Genomic DNA, 19,468 nt, shown 5'->3' with positions numbered 1-19,468 from the left:
ATGCTTTGTCCTTCCATGTCCCCAATTTTTTTTTACTTTTTGGTTGGCCTATAGTCTTCTAGCTTCATGGGGTGCTATTTTAAAATCCAGTGCTTTTTTTTCTCCTGATCCTTCTAATGTGACTTGTTTTATTTTTACTTTTGGAAGCTTTTAGGGTCTTTTTTTATCCCTTTTGCTCTTATATTTCATGATGATGTGTCTTGATAGAGATTATTTCTCGTTTATTACACTGGGTATTAGGTGGGCCCCTTCAGACTGGAGGCTTCTATCCTTAGGGGCTTTTTGAAATAGTCTTATTTCTTTAGTAATGTTTTAAATCTTTCAGGAATTTTTATCAGTTGGTTATTGGACCACCCTTTATTCCTTTATCTGTGTTTTTGTCATTTCATTTTGCTTTCCTTTCCAGGAGGTCTTCTCAGTTTTATTTGAAGCCTTCTATTGATTTTTTTCTTAGCTGTCGTATTTTTTATCTCCAAGAAGTTTTCTTTGTTCTCTTCTTATTCTTTTCTCTTAGCATGCTGTTCCTTTTTTGTTTCATGGACATACTTCCTTCTCTTATGTCTTCAAGTTTAGTTTTAAAGTTTTGTTATTCCCTATATTCTCTCTCTTTTCTTCAGATTGCTTATTTCTATTTGTTTTGGCTCTCCTTAATATTCGTAGTTTTCTTCAAAAAGCAGGGGTATCATATTTAATAGCATATCACTAAAGAGCTGATTGGAAACTCTCTGCATGGTGGGACTTGTCTCCTGTCTTGCCCTGTGGATATGTTCCCGGCTGACTGGCATCCAAGGAATAGGGTAGATCTGGGGGCAAGGGTCAAATTGTTCCTTTGGTAGACTTACCATTAACTCCCTCTTTTTAGCTGAAGTCCCAAACCTTACCCTCTCCTCTGACTTAAATCTGTAATACCTGGTTAATAAACTGCTTGGTTGTTGTCTTGTTGAGAGAGAGGGACAAGGGACCATCACTCACAATACAGGCTTTCAGATAAACCTGTTTTCAGCCTTCTGCGTTACTCGTCTTTCACAATTTCTGATGATTGCAAATTCTGAGCCTCTCAGGTGTTCTTCTGGGTGAAAAGCTTTCCTTCTTAGGCCTTTTTCTTCAACCATTTTAGCTTATAGCTTCCTTGTCCTCATAAGTCAGTTAGCATCCCTCCATTCCCTATCTCCATTTATGATCTCTTTGTTTTTGAGGGTTATATTTTTTTTAAAAAATTCATTCTGTATCATTTTAGTGGGTTCTTTGAAAGAACAGAAGATAAACACGTGTCTATCGCGTATCTTTAAGTGTTCTACTTCCTATTTTTACAGCCGTAAAGAAGCTGGGCATTTGTGGCAATATACCCTGATTAGGTTAAATTTCCATCTAATCCTTTGTAATACATTCCAATCTATTCTGGAGTACTTTTTGCTCTCAAATCATGAATATATTTGGACAGGCATGTTCAGTATGTGTTACTGGGTATGCATCTGCAGGCACATGCACATGAAGAAACCTCCACAATTGGGTATCGTTTGCTAGGGGGTTGCTGTATCATCATTTTTAAAGACCAGGTATTTTCATGGAAAAGTTAAAGAATTGTTGGAATTATTTGAGGAAACTAGCATTACCAAAACGATTTTATCATAATGAAGATCAGTTTTAGAGGCTGACACAATTTGAATTTCAGCTGTTCCATTTAGCTATTAGCTAGTTAGCTAGTTAGTTATTAGCTTTTAGCTTTAGCTTTTTAATCGCTCCAAACCTCAGTTTCCTAGTCAGTTCAATGAGAATGATAATTCAGGTGATGAAAATTAAATTATCAGTTGATAGCTATTAAGCACTATTGTAATGTATGGGACATAATAGGTAGATGCATTATGATAAAATTATTGTTTTTCTTCACTCCGCTTAACCTTGCTTAACCTTTTCAGTATTTTTCTCATTTTCACCTTAAATAAAACCTGTTATATATTTTTTTGGGTTCTTGATGCCATTTACAAAATAATTATCTCTATTCTATTGGAAAACTTGCTGTCTTGCTATTTGCTCTAAGTGGAATTTAATAAAGATTGAACTTAAGACCTAGTCTTTGGTTGGGTCATTCAAATATTATAACAAGACATGTTTTAAGTTTTCAAAGTTAATATAAATAATTTCAGAATTATTTCATTTTTAAAATATAAAATTAGGTATGTATGTTTTGATAGCATATTGCCAGGTTTGGTAAAAAAAGAACTTATTTGCCATTGTGAATCTTGAATATTTTTCAGAAATAAAATGATTACTTAATCTTCACATCTGCATTAAAATCCAAAATTAAATATTTTACAAATAATAAGCTTTTAACTAATAAAATGACAGTGATACCCCTTGTTGCCTTAACAATTGATTATGAGCCTGCATTTCTTATAAACCAGCCAAGTGCATTGGTGTCCTTGGCAAAAGAAATAAGTAAAAGGACTATATTAGCTAGTGTAAACATAAAACTGTGCTTTCTTTTGAAATATTTCAGATTTGTCTCTACAGTCATCCTGAATTATTTTGTAGATCAGAGAGGCCTAAATACATGAAGGATGTTAAGAAATTAAAGAAGAAAATGAGAGTCTGTTCTGTGATTTTAAATTTTGCATTGAAAATATTTGTGTGTAGTACAAATATAGAGATATCCTTTTCTATTATAGCTTGACTATATACCTTAAAATGTGTGTTTCTTTTAGGAATCACAGTGCATTGATAACAAGTGTAGTCCCAGGGGATTATGATGGAGATTCACAAATGGATGTGCTTCTGACATATCTTCCCAAAAATCATGCCAGCAGTGAATTGGGAGCTGTTATCTTCTGGGGACAAAATCAAACATTAGGTGAATTTGTTTTTTAAGAGTTTTTAATATTTGTCATTGGATATTAAAGGAAGAATATGCCTGTTATTCCTAGGTATACGTAACAAAAATATTGTTCTGTAATCAGTTCAGTAATGAATTTCTTAAAAGTCGATAATTTCCTGTAGGGCGCCTGGGTGGCACAGTGGTTAAGCGTCTGCGTTCGGCTCAGGGCGTGATCCTGGCGTTGTGGGATCGAGCCCCACATCAGGCTCCTCTGCTATGAGCCTGCTTCTTCCTCTCCCACCCCCCCTGCTTGTGTTCCCTCTCTCGCTGGCTGTCTCTATCTCTGTCAAATAAATAAATTAAAAATCTTAAAAAAAAAAAAATTGCCTGTAAAAACATTTTTAAAAGTCAAATTTCTGATTTTTCTTTTTCAACCCAGGCCTAGTCTGAGGTCAGTTCCAGAGAACAGATTCCACTCCTGCTAGCTTAAGGATAAGAGAGATTTATTAAAGGGTTTTGTGGCCTATAGAATTACTGGGATAGCTAAAGAACAGACTCTAGGTTGAACTTTCAGGAACAATCCCCAAAGCCATCAAGGAAGGCTTTTTGCTATCAGAACACTGCCAATTGCATGACAGCTGCTAGAAAGACACCGTCTGCTGTGACCCTCACCAGCCAGATGGATGCCCTGCACCCTGCCTCTTGGTACTCACAAATTCAGTGATCAGACACTGAAGTGGAACTCCCGCCTTCCAAAACTCAGTGTATCTGATTGGCAAGGCTTACATTTTATTCAGAATCTCAGATGCAGGGATATGTGAGAAATGTTGTTTTGGGCTTCTAGTCTCCCCGTTACAGGAAAACACAAAAAGGTTGGAGTGGAGGTTGAGAGTCAGTCTACTATATCCACCCCAAAACCTTCAAAATTTACCTGAAAAGCCAATTAATTATACCTAAGTAGATAGCTTTGTTCATGGAGCCAGATTTCAAGAGAGAGTGGAAGAGATGCAGTTGTGTTTTCTGTAACATTTGAGAGCATAAGCTATAGTCTCAATACTTCAAATTCATTCAGTCGGTAAATATCTAAAGAAATAGTGCCATGTGAAAAGCATTTCATGTATGTAAGCATGGACATTTAGAGTCAAGTAGTTCTATGTATATTGTCAGCTGCTCTAGTGCTAAATTGTATTTAAAGAAGACTCACCTAAGATTTTTAGATTGAAACCTCTAAAGAAAGTTATTGTAGGGGTGGTCTTGACTATAGAATGAACCCCAGTATTTTGTCTTTACAAACTTGATGTCTGTTTAAGTTAGATTTATAGTATCTTGTTAATAGTAGTTGGAATTAATTATAAATGAATCTTGAAAAAAATATATTTTACCCGAAGTGTGGATATCAAAAATATACAAAGTGCCTGCTGATTTATATATTTTCTTTCTATACAGATCCTAACAATATGACTGTACTCAATAGGACTTTTCAAGATGAACCACTAATTATGGAGTAAGTATGCGCTTGCTTCCCTTTGAATGATTTTAAACTTACAAACATAAAATTTCTCACATAAGAGACTACTTTGCAAAGTAGCATTGACACTAAGTTCTTTCTCCCTTTGAAACTGATAGAGGCTTATACTCTTGACTATATGATATTTACTTGCCATAATGGATAAAAGAAAAAAATGAAATTCAATATTTTGGAAAGAGAAATAAATTTGTGTTTTTGTTTAGCTAGCTTTCAGTGTATCCATTATGGATCTGTGTTGATTGTAGCCATGTCTTTACTCAAAGAATTAAGGTAACTATGTCAGGGTAAAACTGTTAGTGCTTGATTGACAAATATGAATGGTGTGGGCTTTCCTCCAGAGATTTAGAAAAATGTCTATATTAAGGAGAAGCTTACCTTTTTTTAAACCTCTTCTTTAGTGTTATCTTTTATTTCTCAAAATAACTCATGTACTAGGATAAGTATAATCCAAATTCCTGTCCGGACTTCTGGTAATGATACAGACATCATTTGGGGAGCTAAAGCAATGTACAGCCACTTTCTTGTGTCCTTTGCTGCCTTTCATACAGTTATTAAAATAATAGTCATATATCAATAGATCAGTGGCCATTAGAAGTCTGAACTATAATTCCATGGATTAATCATCTTAAAGGCCCTCAGTTTGATTGCTTTCATAGTTGTGTATTTTTTCACTGTTGTTGCAATATTTAATGGCCAGTATGAATTTTTATACCAGCTGGGGATTACTTTTGTGGGTTATTTCTCCTAAGCCCATCTCACTACATGGGTTGGGTCTGAAATAAGTGATTTCTTCTTACCACTCAGAGATAGGTGAGGTTATGCAGAAACTATAGACAACCCTAAAATTTCACAACAGAAGTTCACTTGCTTACACTGCCTGTCCAGTGTGGGTCAGTGGTTGGCTCAGCTCTGTGCCACCACTCAGTCAGGTGTCAGAGGCCCCATCATCTGTGGAGCTGGACCACCTGAAACACATGTTCTTCACATTGCCACTGCAAGCTTAAAGCACGCTGGAGGGTCCAGTAATAATAATAAACCCTTTTGCCTGAAAGTAACACATGTCTAACACTTCCACTAACATTTTATTGACTACAGCAGAAACTGGTGAGCATTGTGATGTCGACCACACCTCCCAAAGGTTATTTTCCTTTTAAAGCTAGAACATGAGAATTTTACGAAATAGCTGCTTAATGTTTTTAATGTTTTCTTTTCAGCTTCAATGGTGATTTAATTCCTGATGTATTTGGTATTACAAATGAATCCAGCCAGCCACAGATACTATTGGGAGGGTGAGTCAATATGATTATAACCATGGCATTAATTGTACTTATTGCTGCTAGAGGATCTATGTGTCTTTGTGAACTGATTGCTTTAACCATTAGGAGAAAACTCAGCTCATTGGAAATCCTTGCTCTTAAAGATTTTTAAAAGGACATTTGGTCGACATATAAGCTTTCTCAAACATTTTGGGATTTGATCTGCAACTCTCTCTAGGTAGAGCCAGCTTAATCCATTTATCCCTTTGGAAATTAGAGATATAAACTTTATAGGTCCCCATTTGGATATTGGTCCATTAGATGCTTTTTAGGAAAATTTTAATTTAAATAGGATAGCTGCAGTCTTGACTGAATTCTCCACCTTAGTCATGTTAGCTCCGAGACTTTTCCTGATAAGCCTGTTCCTTCTCCCTTTTATTTGTTCAATGAGCAATCAATAATTGCCTGAGAATGTAAACACTCCTTCTCTGGGCTCTGGAAATTTTTCTGTGTGTACTTTATCCTTGACCAATATGTGTGCTAGGATTCTCTTACTACCTGTGCATGCCACTCTTTCAAAAAACTATTTGGAACCTTGCAATTCAAAGCTATAATTCCTCTAAACTTAAATAGAACTGGCCTCCTAACATTTATAGCAAGATCCTTTTCATGAGATGCCTTTAGCTTCTTTAATTTTTTCTTTGATAAGGCAGAAACTTAGTTCAGGAGTACAAAACGTGGGGCACCTGAGTGGCTCAGTCTGTTAAGTATCCAACTCCTGATTTCAGCTCAAGTCATGATCTCATGAGTAGTGGGTTGGAGACCCGCATCAGGGTCCACCATCAGCGGTGAGTCCGCTGGAGATTCTCCCTCTGCCCCTCCCCCAACTTGCACACGCGTGTGTGTATGTGCGCACACACATGCATGCTCTCTCTTGCTCTCAGATAAATAATAAATCTTTGGACAAAAAAGAGTACAGAACCCATTTACTTGTTTGACTTTCCAGCAAGTACGGAGAACTCCTTTTATTAATCTGTCTTTCCCACTTGTTGGGGAATCTAATAAGTTTCCTTTCTGTGCTTTGGAAAAGTCGTATATTTTTATATTTACCTTTTGAAATGTGATTCACAGCCCATAGATGAGTAAATGGTCAAAATTTAAGGTATTATGAGAAGAAACTGTCACATTTCCTATCACTTTTTCTGTAGGTTTTCAATAAAGAATATGGGTGTTTTGACGCTAGTGATAGTGATCTTTGAGGGACTTACCACGAATCTTGAATGAGAAATCTGTTTTTTCTCCCCAGTATTTGAAAAATATCTGAAAGAAAGCCCTGCACTAGAGACCAATGAGATAGAGATCTTGCTTTGCCTTTGTGGCCCTGTCTAGGGGGAACTGAGTGTGGGTGGGGTTGGAGGAGGACACAGGTCACTCCTGCCACTGCAAGTCCTGCTTGTTTGCCTTGGGCTGGGACTATTCAAGAAACTGCCTTTTTGTTTCCTCTCTTTAATGGCATACATGTAGGGGGCGCCTGGCTGGCTCATTTGGAAGAGTATGCAACTCTTGATCTTGGGGTCATGAGTTCAAGCCCCCAGGTTAGGTGTAGAGATTATTTAAAAAACAAAAAAAAACTTGAGGTGCTTGGTGGCTCAGTCAGTTGAGCATATCTGACTCTAGGTTTTGGCTCAGGTTGTGATCTCAGGGTCATGGGGTCTGGCTTCATGCTCAGCAGGGAGTCTGCTTGAGATTCTCTCTCTGCCTCTCCTTCTGCCCTTCCCCCCACCGTGCTCATCTGTACGTGCTCTCTCTCAAATAAATATATAAATCTTTAGGAAAAATGAAAACTTAAAAATAAATAAATAGACAAATAAAGGCATACATGTGATTGAGGACGTGATGGTGACTTCTGGCCTGCTTAATTTCATGGTAACCTCCATTTTAGTCAAAGAAATACTTGGAATATGTTTAATACGTAATTCGACCTTTAGAAATTAAAACTTTTGAAACAGCTATTGTTAATTCAGAAGGTAAAATTTCTAATATCTTTATGTGTTTCCTACTTAATCTACAAGAAAACTATTTAGAGTATCATGTGATAGTGTCATAGCTTATTTACTTGTTCTGAATTCTGCATTAGATTTTTTGCTCTGACGCTTACTGAAAAACGATAGCTTTAAAAACTTACGCCTGGAGACATTCACTTTTAGTTTTTAGGCATTATACTCTGGTGTATTTCAGTATACTGGAGTAATATTCTGGTATTTTATTATTCTCATTTATTCTCATTTAAACTTTCATTTACAGATTAAACAATAATAGCTAACTGTAACAAGCTTGTATACAAGATTTATTCTGATGCCAGTTTAAAGAATGAAGAAAAGAATTCCTATCAATAGCATTGTTGGGATAACTATAGCCTAGCAATATCGTGATTCCAGACAACAGAAAGCTGAATATGTCCCTGTGGGAGCAAGCATTAATGTGTCGCTAAAATAAGAAAAATGTATTTAGGCCATATCACTTTTACACGTTACAAACATATGTACTGTACATAAGTAAAAAAGCCGTATCAGCATTGACATTTTGGACTATTCATGTGACCTTGACTGACAGCTTATTCTTATTTCTCAAGAAACCTAACCTGGCTTTTGCAACTTAAATGTTGTGCTTTATAGGCATGGCAGACCCAAGATTATGTTAAATTTAATTAAATTTTGCCAGAACCTTAGTTTTATAGGAAATTTTCAGTGATCTTTAAATAGAGTACTAAATGCTCCCATAGGACTGTGCTGAAAAGCCCACAGGTGTAACTTGGTCCAGTGCAGGCATGGAAATAGGAGATTGCGCACAAGTGAAACTAGCATGACTGATTTGGCTGGAGTAAATGTACACATGGTCAATCTAAGCAGGCAATGGTAATAGGCAGAAGGATCCTTTTTAATTGGTACAGTGGGGGGCTATCTAACAGGGACAGGAAGGGTACTAAATCTACTTAGGTGCCAGAGATAATTGAACTACGTTAAATAGTCAAAGGTGAGGCTTCACTTTGTGTCTCAGCCTCACTTTATAATGACTTGGAATAATGTATAATGACTTGGAATAATGTAATCGTGTGCCACATTACTTAGAAACAAAACCTAGCTATTAAGCGTTAGAGCAGCTTTTGCAGTGATGTGAGATTATCATTAATGAGCATTTTCAGTAAAAGGAAATTTGAAACTGATGTTGCATAAGCATTCAGAATATTTAGTATTGAAGTGAAAACATTTGTACCTGTAATTTTAATCAAAGCCAAATAAAATATTGGTCTGTTCAAATTTCTGTGACTCATATACTGAGTTCAAACATATTTCTGGTTCAGGCCCAAGTTGCATACTTGGGAATATTAATGTAGGTATGGGATAGATAGCTACTTTGACATATACTCCATTTACTTCACAAGTGATTGCATAAAAATTTTGAAAGAATATTAATGGCGCTGAAAGCAGCCATTTTTAACTGTTAGTTATATGGATGGGTATTTTTCTTCACTGCCAGAAAAAAGCTGTATCTCTATTTACATATAGTTAGCTACTCTCAATCCAAGAGGCATAAATCCCTATATTTCCATGTAATCTTCTCTTTTCTCACATTATACCAATTACTGATTTTTTAAATCACCCTTCATTTTTACTGCTGATTTTGTTGGTTTGCTGATGCATTACAGAAAATATTGCAAATATTTGTCTTAATGAAATGATGAAACAGTATTGTGTCACTTAAATCTATTGTTTAGAAAAAATATGAAAACTATAGATTTATAACACAAAAGGAACCAAATAATCATCAAGGCAGCTTTTAACTTTGTAATCAGCAGTAGCATTCATAATCTTAATAAAAAAGGTAGCTTGAGATGATTCATATTTTCTGATATGAAAATACTAGAATCACCCTAGTAGCCTTCTCCCCTCTCACCGTATACACCATTTATATTTGGACAGTGTTGTTTAAAGCAATCTATTAGGATTTGAGACATTCGTTTTTTATTAGTATTTCCATAGAAACAATACAATAGTTCTAACTTTTCTATATTCCTGAAGAAATTTTCCTGTTGGAGATAAATTATTTTATTTTCCCATTGTTTCTCATCTAAACCTTTTTCTTTTCAAAATTAAGCCACAGAAATAGTGAAAAGCTTTAGCAGTTGACCGAATTGAATATGATGTAATTATTTCAAATGGCATGTCACTTAAGGATCTCTAATTTTATTTCCTGGAGTCCCACCGGGAACTTTTGAGGGGTCAAATGACCCACAACTCCCTGGTGATTGATTATACTGCTTTGTTGTAAGTATTGGTTGGCAGTATTGTATGTAAGTGAATTTTTGTTTGTTTATAAGTGAATGATTTAAGATGTTATTCTTAAAATGTAGTCGCTTTGCCTTTAGTTAAATCTTATAATTTTTAGGTATGCATTCTTTGTAATAATCATTTGGAAAGATACCAGCTTTGTTGAGAAACGCATAGTTTTATAGTTTCTATGCAAAGAAATTTGATAGTAACATTTCATCATGAATATTGATATTTTAAAATGTCTGGGATTCAGCCTGTTTCTATTAGCATATATCAAGTTTTTGTTTCCTTCTTTGAGGGCAAACTATTTTTTTTATTTCATTGCTACATGCATATATATTGAAAAAAGTCCATTTTAAAAGAAGCACAGAATACACTGAACTGTACACTTAAAAATGATGGAGATGGGAGTGCCTGGGTGGCTCAGTAGGTTAAACATCTATCTTCAGCTCAGGTCATGATCCCACGGTCCTAGGATCAGGTCCTGCATCTGGCTCCCTGCTCAGTGGGGATTCTGCTTCTCCCTCTGCCCCCGCCACCCCGCACCCCGGCTTGTGCAAGCTCTCTCTCTGTCTCTTGCAAAAATAAATAAAATCTTTAAAAAAAAAAAGGTGGAGATGGTAAATTTGATGTTATCTATATTTTACTACAGTAAAAAAAAAAACTGGAAAAAGGAAAGTATAGAGAAGCTGTGTATACAGCAGACTTTGAGCAAGATTAGTATATATTATTTCAATTTAGGGTAAAATAATTCAAAATAGTTTATAATTTATAATTTATAAATTCTCCCCTGGATCCTGCTCCTCAATGTGCTCCTCCAGAAGAGGCATACCTTGGGGTTGCACAGCTGATCTATCTCCTGTGAGGCTTGGGATTGGATGGGGAGGGAAGAGAAGAAAGAAGACCTTAAACAAGACCATTTGGTTTTTTTAAATATCTACTGAGTAGCTCTGGGCTTGGCACGTTACATCACTTGTCTCCTATTTTTTCTTGCAGCAGATAGCTTATGTGGCTAAAGAGCCTCTCTGAGCAGGGTTGCTTAGAAAGGCTAATTGAAAGGTGAAGTGACCACCACTAGCTCAGAATTTATAAATAAATGGTAAATCTGGGATTTGAATCCTGGTCTTCCCAATTCTAAAGCCTATACTCTTTTTTTTTTTTTTTTTTTTTTTTTTAAGATTTTAATTATTTGTCAGAGCACAAGGAGGGGGAGCAGCAGACAGCGGAAGAAGTAGGCTTCCCCTTGAGCAAGGAGCCCAATGCAGGACTGGATCCCAGGACATTGGGATCATGACCTGAGCCGAAGGCAGACTCTTAACCAACTGAGCCACCCAGGGGTCCCTAAAACCTGTACTCTTGCCTTCATTTCTGTATAGCTATTACCATTGCTGTAGTCAGGGAGGGCTTTTGCTGGTGCTGCTAACGTGGCTAGCTTGGACATCCTCATAGCATAGTGGCTGTTTCCAAGAAGGAGCTTTCTAAGAGATGTAGGCAGAAGCTGTAGATCTCTTCCAGGCCCAATCCTGAAAGTTATACAGCATCACTTCTGCTGCATTCTGTTGGTCAAAACAGATCAAAGAACTAGCTAAGGTTCAGAGGAATTGGAGATTATAGACTCTCCCTATGGATGTGGGCCTGGCAGAATTGAAATGCAAAAGAGCATGTGGGATGGGAAATGATGTGGCCGTCTTTGGAAACACAACACAGTAGTCTGTGATTTTATGTACTTTACCAAGATTGAAGACCCACCAAGGAATATGCAAACAGATCATTTAGGTAAATCACTTTCTAGATCCTCAGGTTTCATAGTACTCCTACCTAAAATTGATGTGCCTGAGAATGTGCCAGTTTTCCTTATAATTTTCTCCTCCTTCATATGAAAATGACGTATTCCTTACTCTTCCTAAATTTTCTGATGCATTTCCTGGAAAGTAAAAGCCCACACGGCACCAAACACAAATATACCATTTGCAGTATTTCTGTTTCTTAATACCTATGTCTCTTAAGATGAAGGTTGGCTGCAAAAGGGAACATTTTGATCCACAGTGAGATATTCTGAATTCAGATGCGGTAGAGTAGGGTTGTGGGAGTAATGACAGTTTTTGTTTTAATGCCTTTGCCTCTTCCATTCCCTGACTGTTGTCAAAAATCTGTTACTGTTGAGAGAGAGCCCTGTAAGAGCAAAGAAAAAGCATCCATAATAAACACCAAATTCCTGTAAGCAGACCTTTCAGCTTTTCTTAGTATTCTATTCCTAGGACACAACATTAACTGGAAAGAAGGTACCTTTTATCCCAATGTAGTTTTGGATGATGACAGTGGTTGTTCATATGTGACTAGAATGTTCACCAGTACTACCAATCCTATAAATAAAAATTTTACATAATTTCCTTCATATTTGATATGCATTTTTCTATCATACAGCTGAAAACTATTTTATCAAATCATACCAGGAAAATTCCATTTAAAGTCAAGGATCTTATTATGTCTTATGGAATGTTTATTTTCTCTTATTAATAAAACATAAATTTACCTGCTGGCTCTTGAGCCAGATAATTTTTTACAGTATATACCTTTCTCATTTATTATAGTCATAGGAAAAGTTTCTTCTGTGTAAAGAAATGAAAAAGAAATGGTATTCTCATTTTTATACCCTTTTTAAAAAAAATTTTATACTCTCTTTTTATTGAATTACTCCAAAAGGTCAATATTCATTCATGTTTAATGAGGAACTGTTGTACTTTATCATACTTCTTGTATTATAAATTATTTTACCTGTATTGCATTGCTATAAGTTAACTGATAAACAGCATGTTGCTTTACTATCTTGTTTTTATAACCTATTTTATAAAAATAGATAAATCAATTTTATAAGAACTATATTATTTTAATCTTGACTGTTTTTAATAATCTGCCCCACAATACATATTCTGTACTTTTCTCAAGTTTTTATAATATTCCTTGAAAGACACATATATTTGAATTAAGAAACTGAAGTCAAACTCTGACAGAAAATGACATGCATTTGGAGATTGGTTTGACAGAACTGGCTTTGCTAATTGGATTATGTGGCAGACATTTTTCATACATAGAATGAGTTAAATCAGCAGCTCTAATATTTTTTTAATTTTATTATTAAAAATTTTAAAGGTATGCAAAGATATAGAGAAGGGGACAATTAATTTGCATATAATGTACCTGTCAGCCAGCTATATTTAATTTACCAACTCTTACCAGTCTTATTTCTTTCATATCCTTCCCCTCATTTTTCTTTTCTGGCCCACACCCAATATATTTTTAATCTATAAATATTTCAATATGTATTTCTAAAATATCCCAAATAAAAATTTTAAAAATACATAATCACAATATATTTATCATACCTAAATATCTAAGAATCATTTCCAGGGAGATTTTAATTTAAATATATGAACAAGATTTCTTAGCGTTTATAAAGATGAAGTCTACAAATAGACTTTATGCTGAATCCTGTCTCATTCTGGCAATGTCATGTTAAAAGATTTTATTTATTTGAGAGAGAGAGAGAGCTTGGAAGGGAGAGCACAGAGGGAGAAGCAGACTCCGCACTGAGTAGAGAACCCGATGCAGGGCTCAATCCTTGGACCCTGAGATCGTGACCTGACCCAAAGGCAGATGCTCAACCAATTGAGCATATATAGGGGTATCTGGGTGGTTCAGTCAGTTAAGCATCTGCCTTCAGCTCAGGTCATGATCCCAGGGTCCTGGGATCAAGCCCCGTGTTAGGCTCCCTGCTCAGCGGGGAGCCTGCTTCTCCCTCTCCTCCCTGCTTGTGCTCTCTCTCTCACTATCTCTGTCACTATCTCTGTCTCTCCCTTTCTCTCAAATAAATAAGTAAATACTTGAATGTATAAACAAAACCAACTTAAATACCAATTTTAATTTATGTATCAATTTGTAGACATGCATTTCTTTGGAGGCATATGATAGAGTGACCAGTACAACCAGCAAACAAATTTCAGATATAAAAACATTGTATATCATGATAAAGTTCTGTAAGAGAAATGGAATATAAGTACAAGGTCGGTGAAAAAGGGAAAGAGGTATAATTAAAGAAGACCTTGTTAATGCATATCTTTCTTTAAGTATACCATAGTTAACATACAGTTTTTATTAGTTTCAGGTGTACAATATAATCATTTGACAATTCTATACCTTACTTGGTGCTCATCAATATAAGTATAATCCCCTTCACCTATTTTCCCCATTCCCCTATCCACCTCTCCTCTGGTAACCATTGGTCTCCGTACTTAAGGGTCTGGTTTTTTGGTTTATCCCTCTTTCTTTCCTTTATTCCTTGATTTCTTTCTTAAATTCCGCATATGAATAAAACCATGGTATTTGTCTTTCTCTAATTGACTTATTTTGCTTAACATTATACTCTCTGGATTCATCCATGTTGATGCAATAGACAAGATTTCATTCTTTTCTAAGGCTGAATAATATTCCAGTGCGTGTGTGTATGTGTGTCTGTGTGTGTGTATATATATATATATATATATATATATATATATATATATATATATATACGCACAGATGTGCATGTATGTAGATATTCACCATATCTTCTTTATCCATTCATTTATCAATGGACACCTGGGCTGCTTCCATAATTTGGTTATTATAAATAATTCTGCAATAAATATGGGTTTCTGTATCTTTTCAAATTAGTGTTTTCATATTCTTTGGGTAAATACCCACTAATGCAATTATGGGTAGTTCTAATTTAATTTTTGAGGAACCTCCATACTGTTTTCCACAGTGGCTACATCTGTTGCATTCTCACCAAGAGTACACATTCTCACCAACACTTGTTTCTTGTGTTGTTTTTGCCATTTTTACAGGTGTGAACTAATAGCTCATTGTAGTTTTGATTTGCATTTCCCTGATCATGAGTGATGTTGAGCATCTTTTCATGTGTCTGTTGACTATCTGGATGTCACGTGTTCCTTATCCATTAATCAGTTAATAGACATTTGGGCTGTTTCCATAATTTGCTATTGTAGATAATGCTGCTGTAAACATCAGGGTGCATGCATCCCTTTGAATTAATATTTTTGTGTACTTTGGGTAAATACCTAGTAGTGCAATTGCTGGATCATAGAGTACTTCTGTTTTTAAATTACTGAGGAACTTCCATAGTGTTTTCCACAATGCCTACACCAGTTTGCACTACCACCAGCAGTGCAAGAGTGTTCCTCTTTCCTCACATCCTCACCAACGCCTTTTGTGTTGTCTTTTGTGGTATTGATTTTCACCATTCTGACAGTGTGAGGTGATATCTAATTGTAGCTTTGATTTGTATTTCCTGGATGATCACTGATGTGGAGCATATTTTCATATGTCTGTTGGTCATCTGTATGTCTTTGAAAATATGTGTATTCCCGGGGCACCTGGGTGGCTCAGTCATTAAGCATCTGCCTTGGGCTCAGGGTGTGATCCCAGGGTTCTGGGATCGAGCCCCACATCAGGCTCCTCCGCTGGGAGCCTGCTTCTTCCTCTCCCACTCCCCCTGCCTGTGTCCTCTCTTGCTGGCTGTCTCTCTCTATGTCAAATAAATAAATAAAATCTTTAAAAAAAATAAATAAAATAAAATTTAAAAAAAGTTTGAAAATATGTGTATTCTTGTCTTCTGCCCGTTTTTAATTGGGTTATTAATTTTTGGAGTGTTGAGTTGTATAAGTTCTTTATATATCTTGGATACTAACCCTTTATCAGAATTGTCATTTGCAAATACCTTCTCCCATTCAGTAGGTTGTCTTTCAGTTTTGTTGATTGTTTCCTTTGCTGTGCATAAGCATTTTATTTTGATATAGTCCCAATAATTTGTTTTTGCTTTTGTTTCCCGTGCCTCAAGAGACATATCAAGAAAAATGTTGCTACAGCCAATGTTAGAGAAATTACTTCCTGTGCTTCCTTCTAGGATTTTTATGGTTTCAGGTCTCCTATTTAGGTCCTTAATCCAGTTTGAGTTTATTTTTGTGTATGGTGTAAGAAAGTAGTCCAGTTTCATTCTTTTGCATGTTGTTGTCCAGTTTTCTCACCATCATTTTTTGAGACTGTCTTTTCCCCATTGTATATTGTTTCCCGTTTTGTCAGAATGACCATGCAGTTGTGCATTCATTTCTGTGTTTTCTATCGTTCTGTTGATCTGTGTGTCTGTTTTTGTGCCACTGCCATACTGTTCTGATTACTATAGCTTTGTAATATAACTTGAAGTCTGGAATTGTTTTGCCTCCAGCTTTGCTTTTCTTTTTCAAGGTTGCTTTGACTACTTCATGGTCTTTTGTGGTTCCATACAAATTTTAGGATAGTTTGTTCTAGCTCCATGAAAAATGTTATTGGCATTTTGATAGAGATTGCATTAAATTTGCAGATTGCTTTGGGTAGTATAGACATTTTAACAGTATTTGTGTTTCTGATTCATGAGCATAGAATGTCTTTCCATTTCTTTGCATTACCTTCAATTTCTTTCCTGAGTGTTTTATAGTTTTCAGAGTACAGGTCTTTCACCTCCTTGGTACATTAAGTTTGTATCCTGGAACTTTACTGAGTTCATTTATCAGTTCTAACCGTTTTTCAGGTTTTATATACTTATATAGTATCATGTCATCTGCAAGTAGTGAAAGTTGTACTTCTTCCTTGCTGATTTGGATGCCTGTTTGTTTGTTTGTTTGTTTGTTTGCTGTGGCTAGGATTTCCAGTACTATGTTGAATAAAAGTAGTGAGAGTGGACATCCCTGTCTTTTTCCTGACCGTAGAGGAAAAGCTCTCAGTTTTCCCCTAAGATGATATTAGCTGTGGTTTTTTCATATATAGCCTTCCCTCTAAATCTACCTTGTCCAGAATTGTTATCTCGAATGGATGTTGTACTTTGTCAAATGCTTTTTCTACATCTGTTGAAATGATCATATGATTCTTATCTTTTCTTTTGTTAATGTAATGTGTCACATTGACTGATTTGTGGATGTTGAACCACACTTGCAACGCAGGAATAAATCCCACTTGATCATGGCAAATGATTTTTTTAAATGTATTGTTGGACTCAGTTTGCTTATATTTTATTGAGAATTTTGGCATCTATGTTCATCAAGAATATTGGCCTATAGTTATCTTTATTAGTGGTATCATTATGGGGTTTTGGTATCAGGGTAATGCTGGTCTCATAGAATGAATTTTGAAGTTTTCCTTCCTATTTACTTTTTAAATGGTTTGAGAAGAATAGGTATTACCTCTTCTTTAAGAGTTTGGTAGACTTCATCTGTGAAGCCATCTGGTCCTAGACTTTTGTTTGTTGGAGTTTTTTGAGTACTGATTCATTTTCATTGCTTCTAATTTGTCTGTTCAAATTTTCCATTTCTTCCTTATTCAGTTTTAGGAGGTTGTATGTTTCTAGAGATGTGTCATTTGTTCTAGAATATTCAATTTGTTGGTATATAATTATTTGTAATATTCTCTTACAGTCAGTTGTATATCTTTGATGTCACTTTTTATTTCTCCTCTCTTATTTCTGATTTTGTTTGAGTCTTCTCTCTCTCTCTTCCCCTTCCCTCTCTCTTTTTTCCTGATGAGTCTGGCTAAAGGTTTGTCAATTTTGTTGATCTTTAGAAAGAACCAGCTCCTGGTTTCCCTGATATGTTCTCTTGGCTTTTTAGTTTCTATTTTGTTTATTTCTGATCTAATCTCTATTATGTTCTTTCTTCTACTGGTTTGGGGTTTTGTTTGTTCTTTTTCTAGCTCCTTAGGTATAAGGTTAGGTTGTATATTTGAGATTTTTCTTGCTCTTGATGTAGGGCCATATTGCTATAAATTTTGCTCTTAGAAAATCTTTGCTGTATCCTGAAGATTTTGGAGCATTGTGTTTTCATTTTCATTTGTCTCCATGTATTTTTTTTTTAGCGGGGGAGGGGCAGAGGGAGAGGAGAGAGAGAATCTTAAGTAGGCTCCACACCCAGCGTGGAGCCTGACACTGGGCTCAATCTTAAAACCCTCAGATCATGACCTTAGCTGAAATCAAGATTTAGACATTTAACTGACTGAGCCACCCAGGCACCCTGTCTCCATGTATTTTTTGCTTTTCTGTTTTATTTTTTGGTTGACCCATTCATTGTTAGTAGCATGTTATTTAACCTTCAGGTATTTGTGCTTGTGGTTGATTTCTAATTTCATAGTGTTGTGGTCAGAAGAGATTCATGGTATGACTTCGATCTTTTTCAATTTGTTGAAACTTGTTTTGTGACCTAATGTGTGATTTATTCTGCACAATGATCCATGTGCACTTGAAAACAATATGTATTCTGCTGTTTTAGGATGGAATGTTCTGAATACATCTAGTAAATCCATGTGGTCCAATGTATCATTCAAAGCCACTGTTTCCTTGTCGATTTTCTTTTTGGATGAGCTGTCTGTCCATTGATGTAAGTGGGGCGTTAAAGTCCCATACTATTATTATATTGCTATCAATTAGTCCCTTTGTGCTTATTAACTTTTTTATATACTTGGGTGCATAAATATTTACAATTAATTCATTACCTTGTTGGATTGTTTCCTTTATGATTATTTTCTTTGTTTCTTGTTACAGTCTTTGTTTTAAAGTCTATTTTGTTCACTATAAGTATTGCTCCCCCAGCTTTTTTATTTCCATATGCTTCATAAATGCTTCTCCATCCCTTCACTTTCAGTCTGCGTGAATCTTTAGGTCTTAAATGAATCTCTTGTAGGCATCGTAATGGTGGGTCTTGTATTTTATCTATCCTGTCACCCTATGTCTTTTGATTGGAGCATTTAGTCCACTTATATCCAAAGTAGTTATTGATAGTTATGTACTTAGTTGCCATTTTATTACTTGTTGTGTCGGGTTTGCTCAGCAAACCCTGAGACCACGAATGAAAGGATTACTCCCAACACCTTAGTAGAAGAACGGAGAGGCCTGGGGGCCAGACGCTCTAGTGGTGAAAGGCCTTTAGCCAAGCTGTAGCTCTGCTTTTATTGTGAGTTTAATTAATACACCACGTGCAAGGCACGGAGTTCGTGAAGTACGTGACCACTGAAGGGGCCTGCATGTAAGCATTTACTCCCTGGATTAAACCCTTGAGCCACAGTAAGAATCCAGCCACATTCAGCCAAGAAACTTCAGAGAAGGCGCAGCGTTCTGGGCACTCCCTCCTTTGCTTTTCAATTAGTCTCATACAGGGAGGCATATACGGGTCAGGTTTTTTCTATCCAGACACTGTGAATCCCCACATTGTTTTATGGTTGGTGAGTTTTGTTCTCTTGCTCTCTTCTCTCATGGTTAGTTGGCATTCTTTAGTGGTATACTTACATTCCTTTCCCTTTAGTTTTTATATGTGCATTACTGGTTTTTGATTTGTGGTTACCATTTGGTTTGTCTGTAACATCTTCTGTGTATATTGGTCTATATTAAGTTGATGATCGCTTAAGTTTGAACCCATTCTTTGCTCCTCTCCCCCACCTCCCCACATGTTAGATATACAGTGTCATA

The 19,468-nt window shown here is 35.9% G+C and overlaps 1 protein-coding gene across 1 annotated transcript in view; it reads left to right on the top strand.

The window, feature by feature from the left end:
- The window catches only part of ITFG1 (integrin alpha FG-GAP repeat containing 1), a 271,075-nt gene that overhangs the window by 4,257 nt on the left and 247,350 nt on the right, over nucleotides 1-19,468 (top strand). Inside the window, exons 3-5 of the mRNA XM_040633257.1 lie at nucleotides 2,703-2,848; nucleotides 4,259-4,316; nucleotides 5,555-5,629. Coding sequence (XP_040489191.1) covers nucleotides 2,703-2,848; nucleotides 4,259-4,316; nucleotides 5,555-5,629 — 279 coding nt within the window. The remainder of the gene's footprint in view (nucleotides 1-2,702; nucleotides 2,849-4,258; nucleotides 4,317-5,554; nucleotides 5,630-19,468) is intronic.

Source organism: Ursus maritimus, unplaced genomic scaffold (assembly GCF_017311325.1).
Source record: "Ursus maritimus isolate PB19 unplaced genomic scaffold, ASM1731132v1 scaffold_19, whole genome shotgun sequence".
Lineage (NCBI taxonomy): Eukaryota > Metazoa > Chordata > Mammalia > Carnivora > Ursidae > Ursus > Ursus maritimus.
The sequence above is the reverse complement of the archived record's forward strand: the minus strand, read 5'-3'. Positions and strand labels throughout refer to the sequence as shown.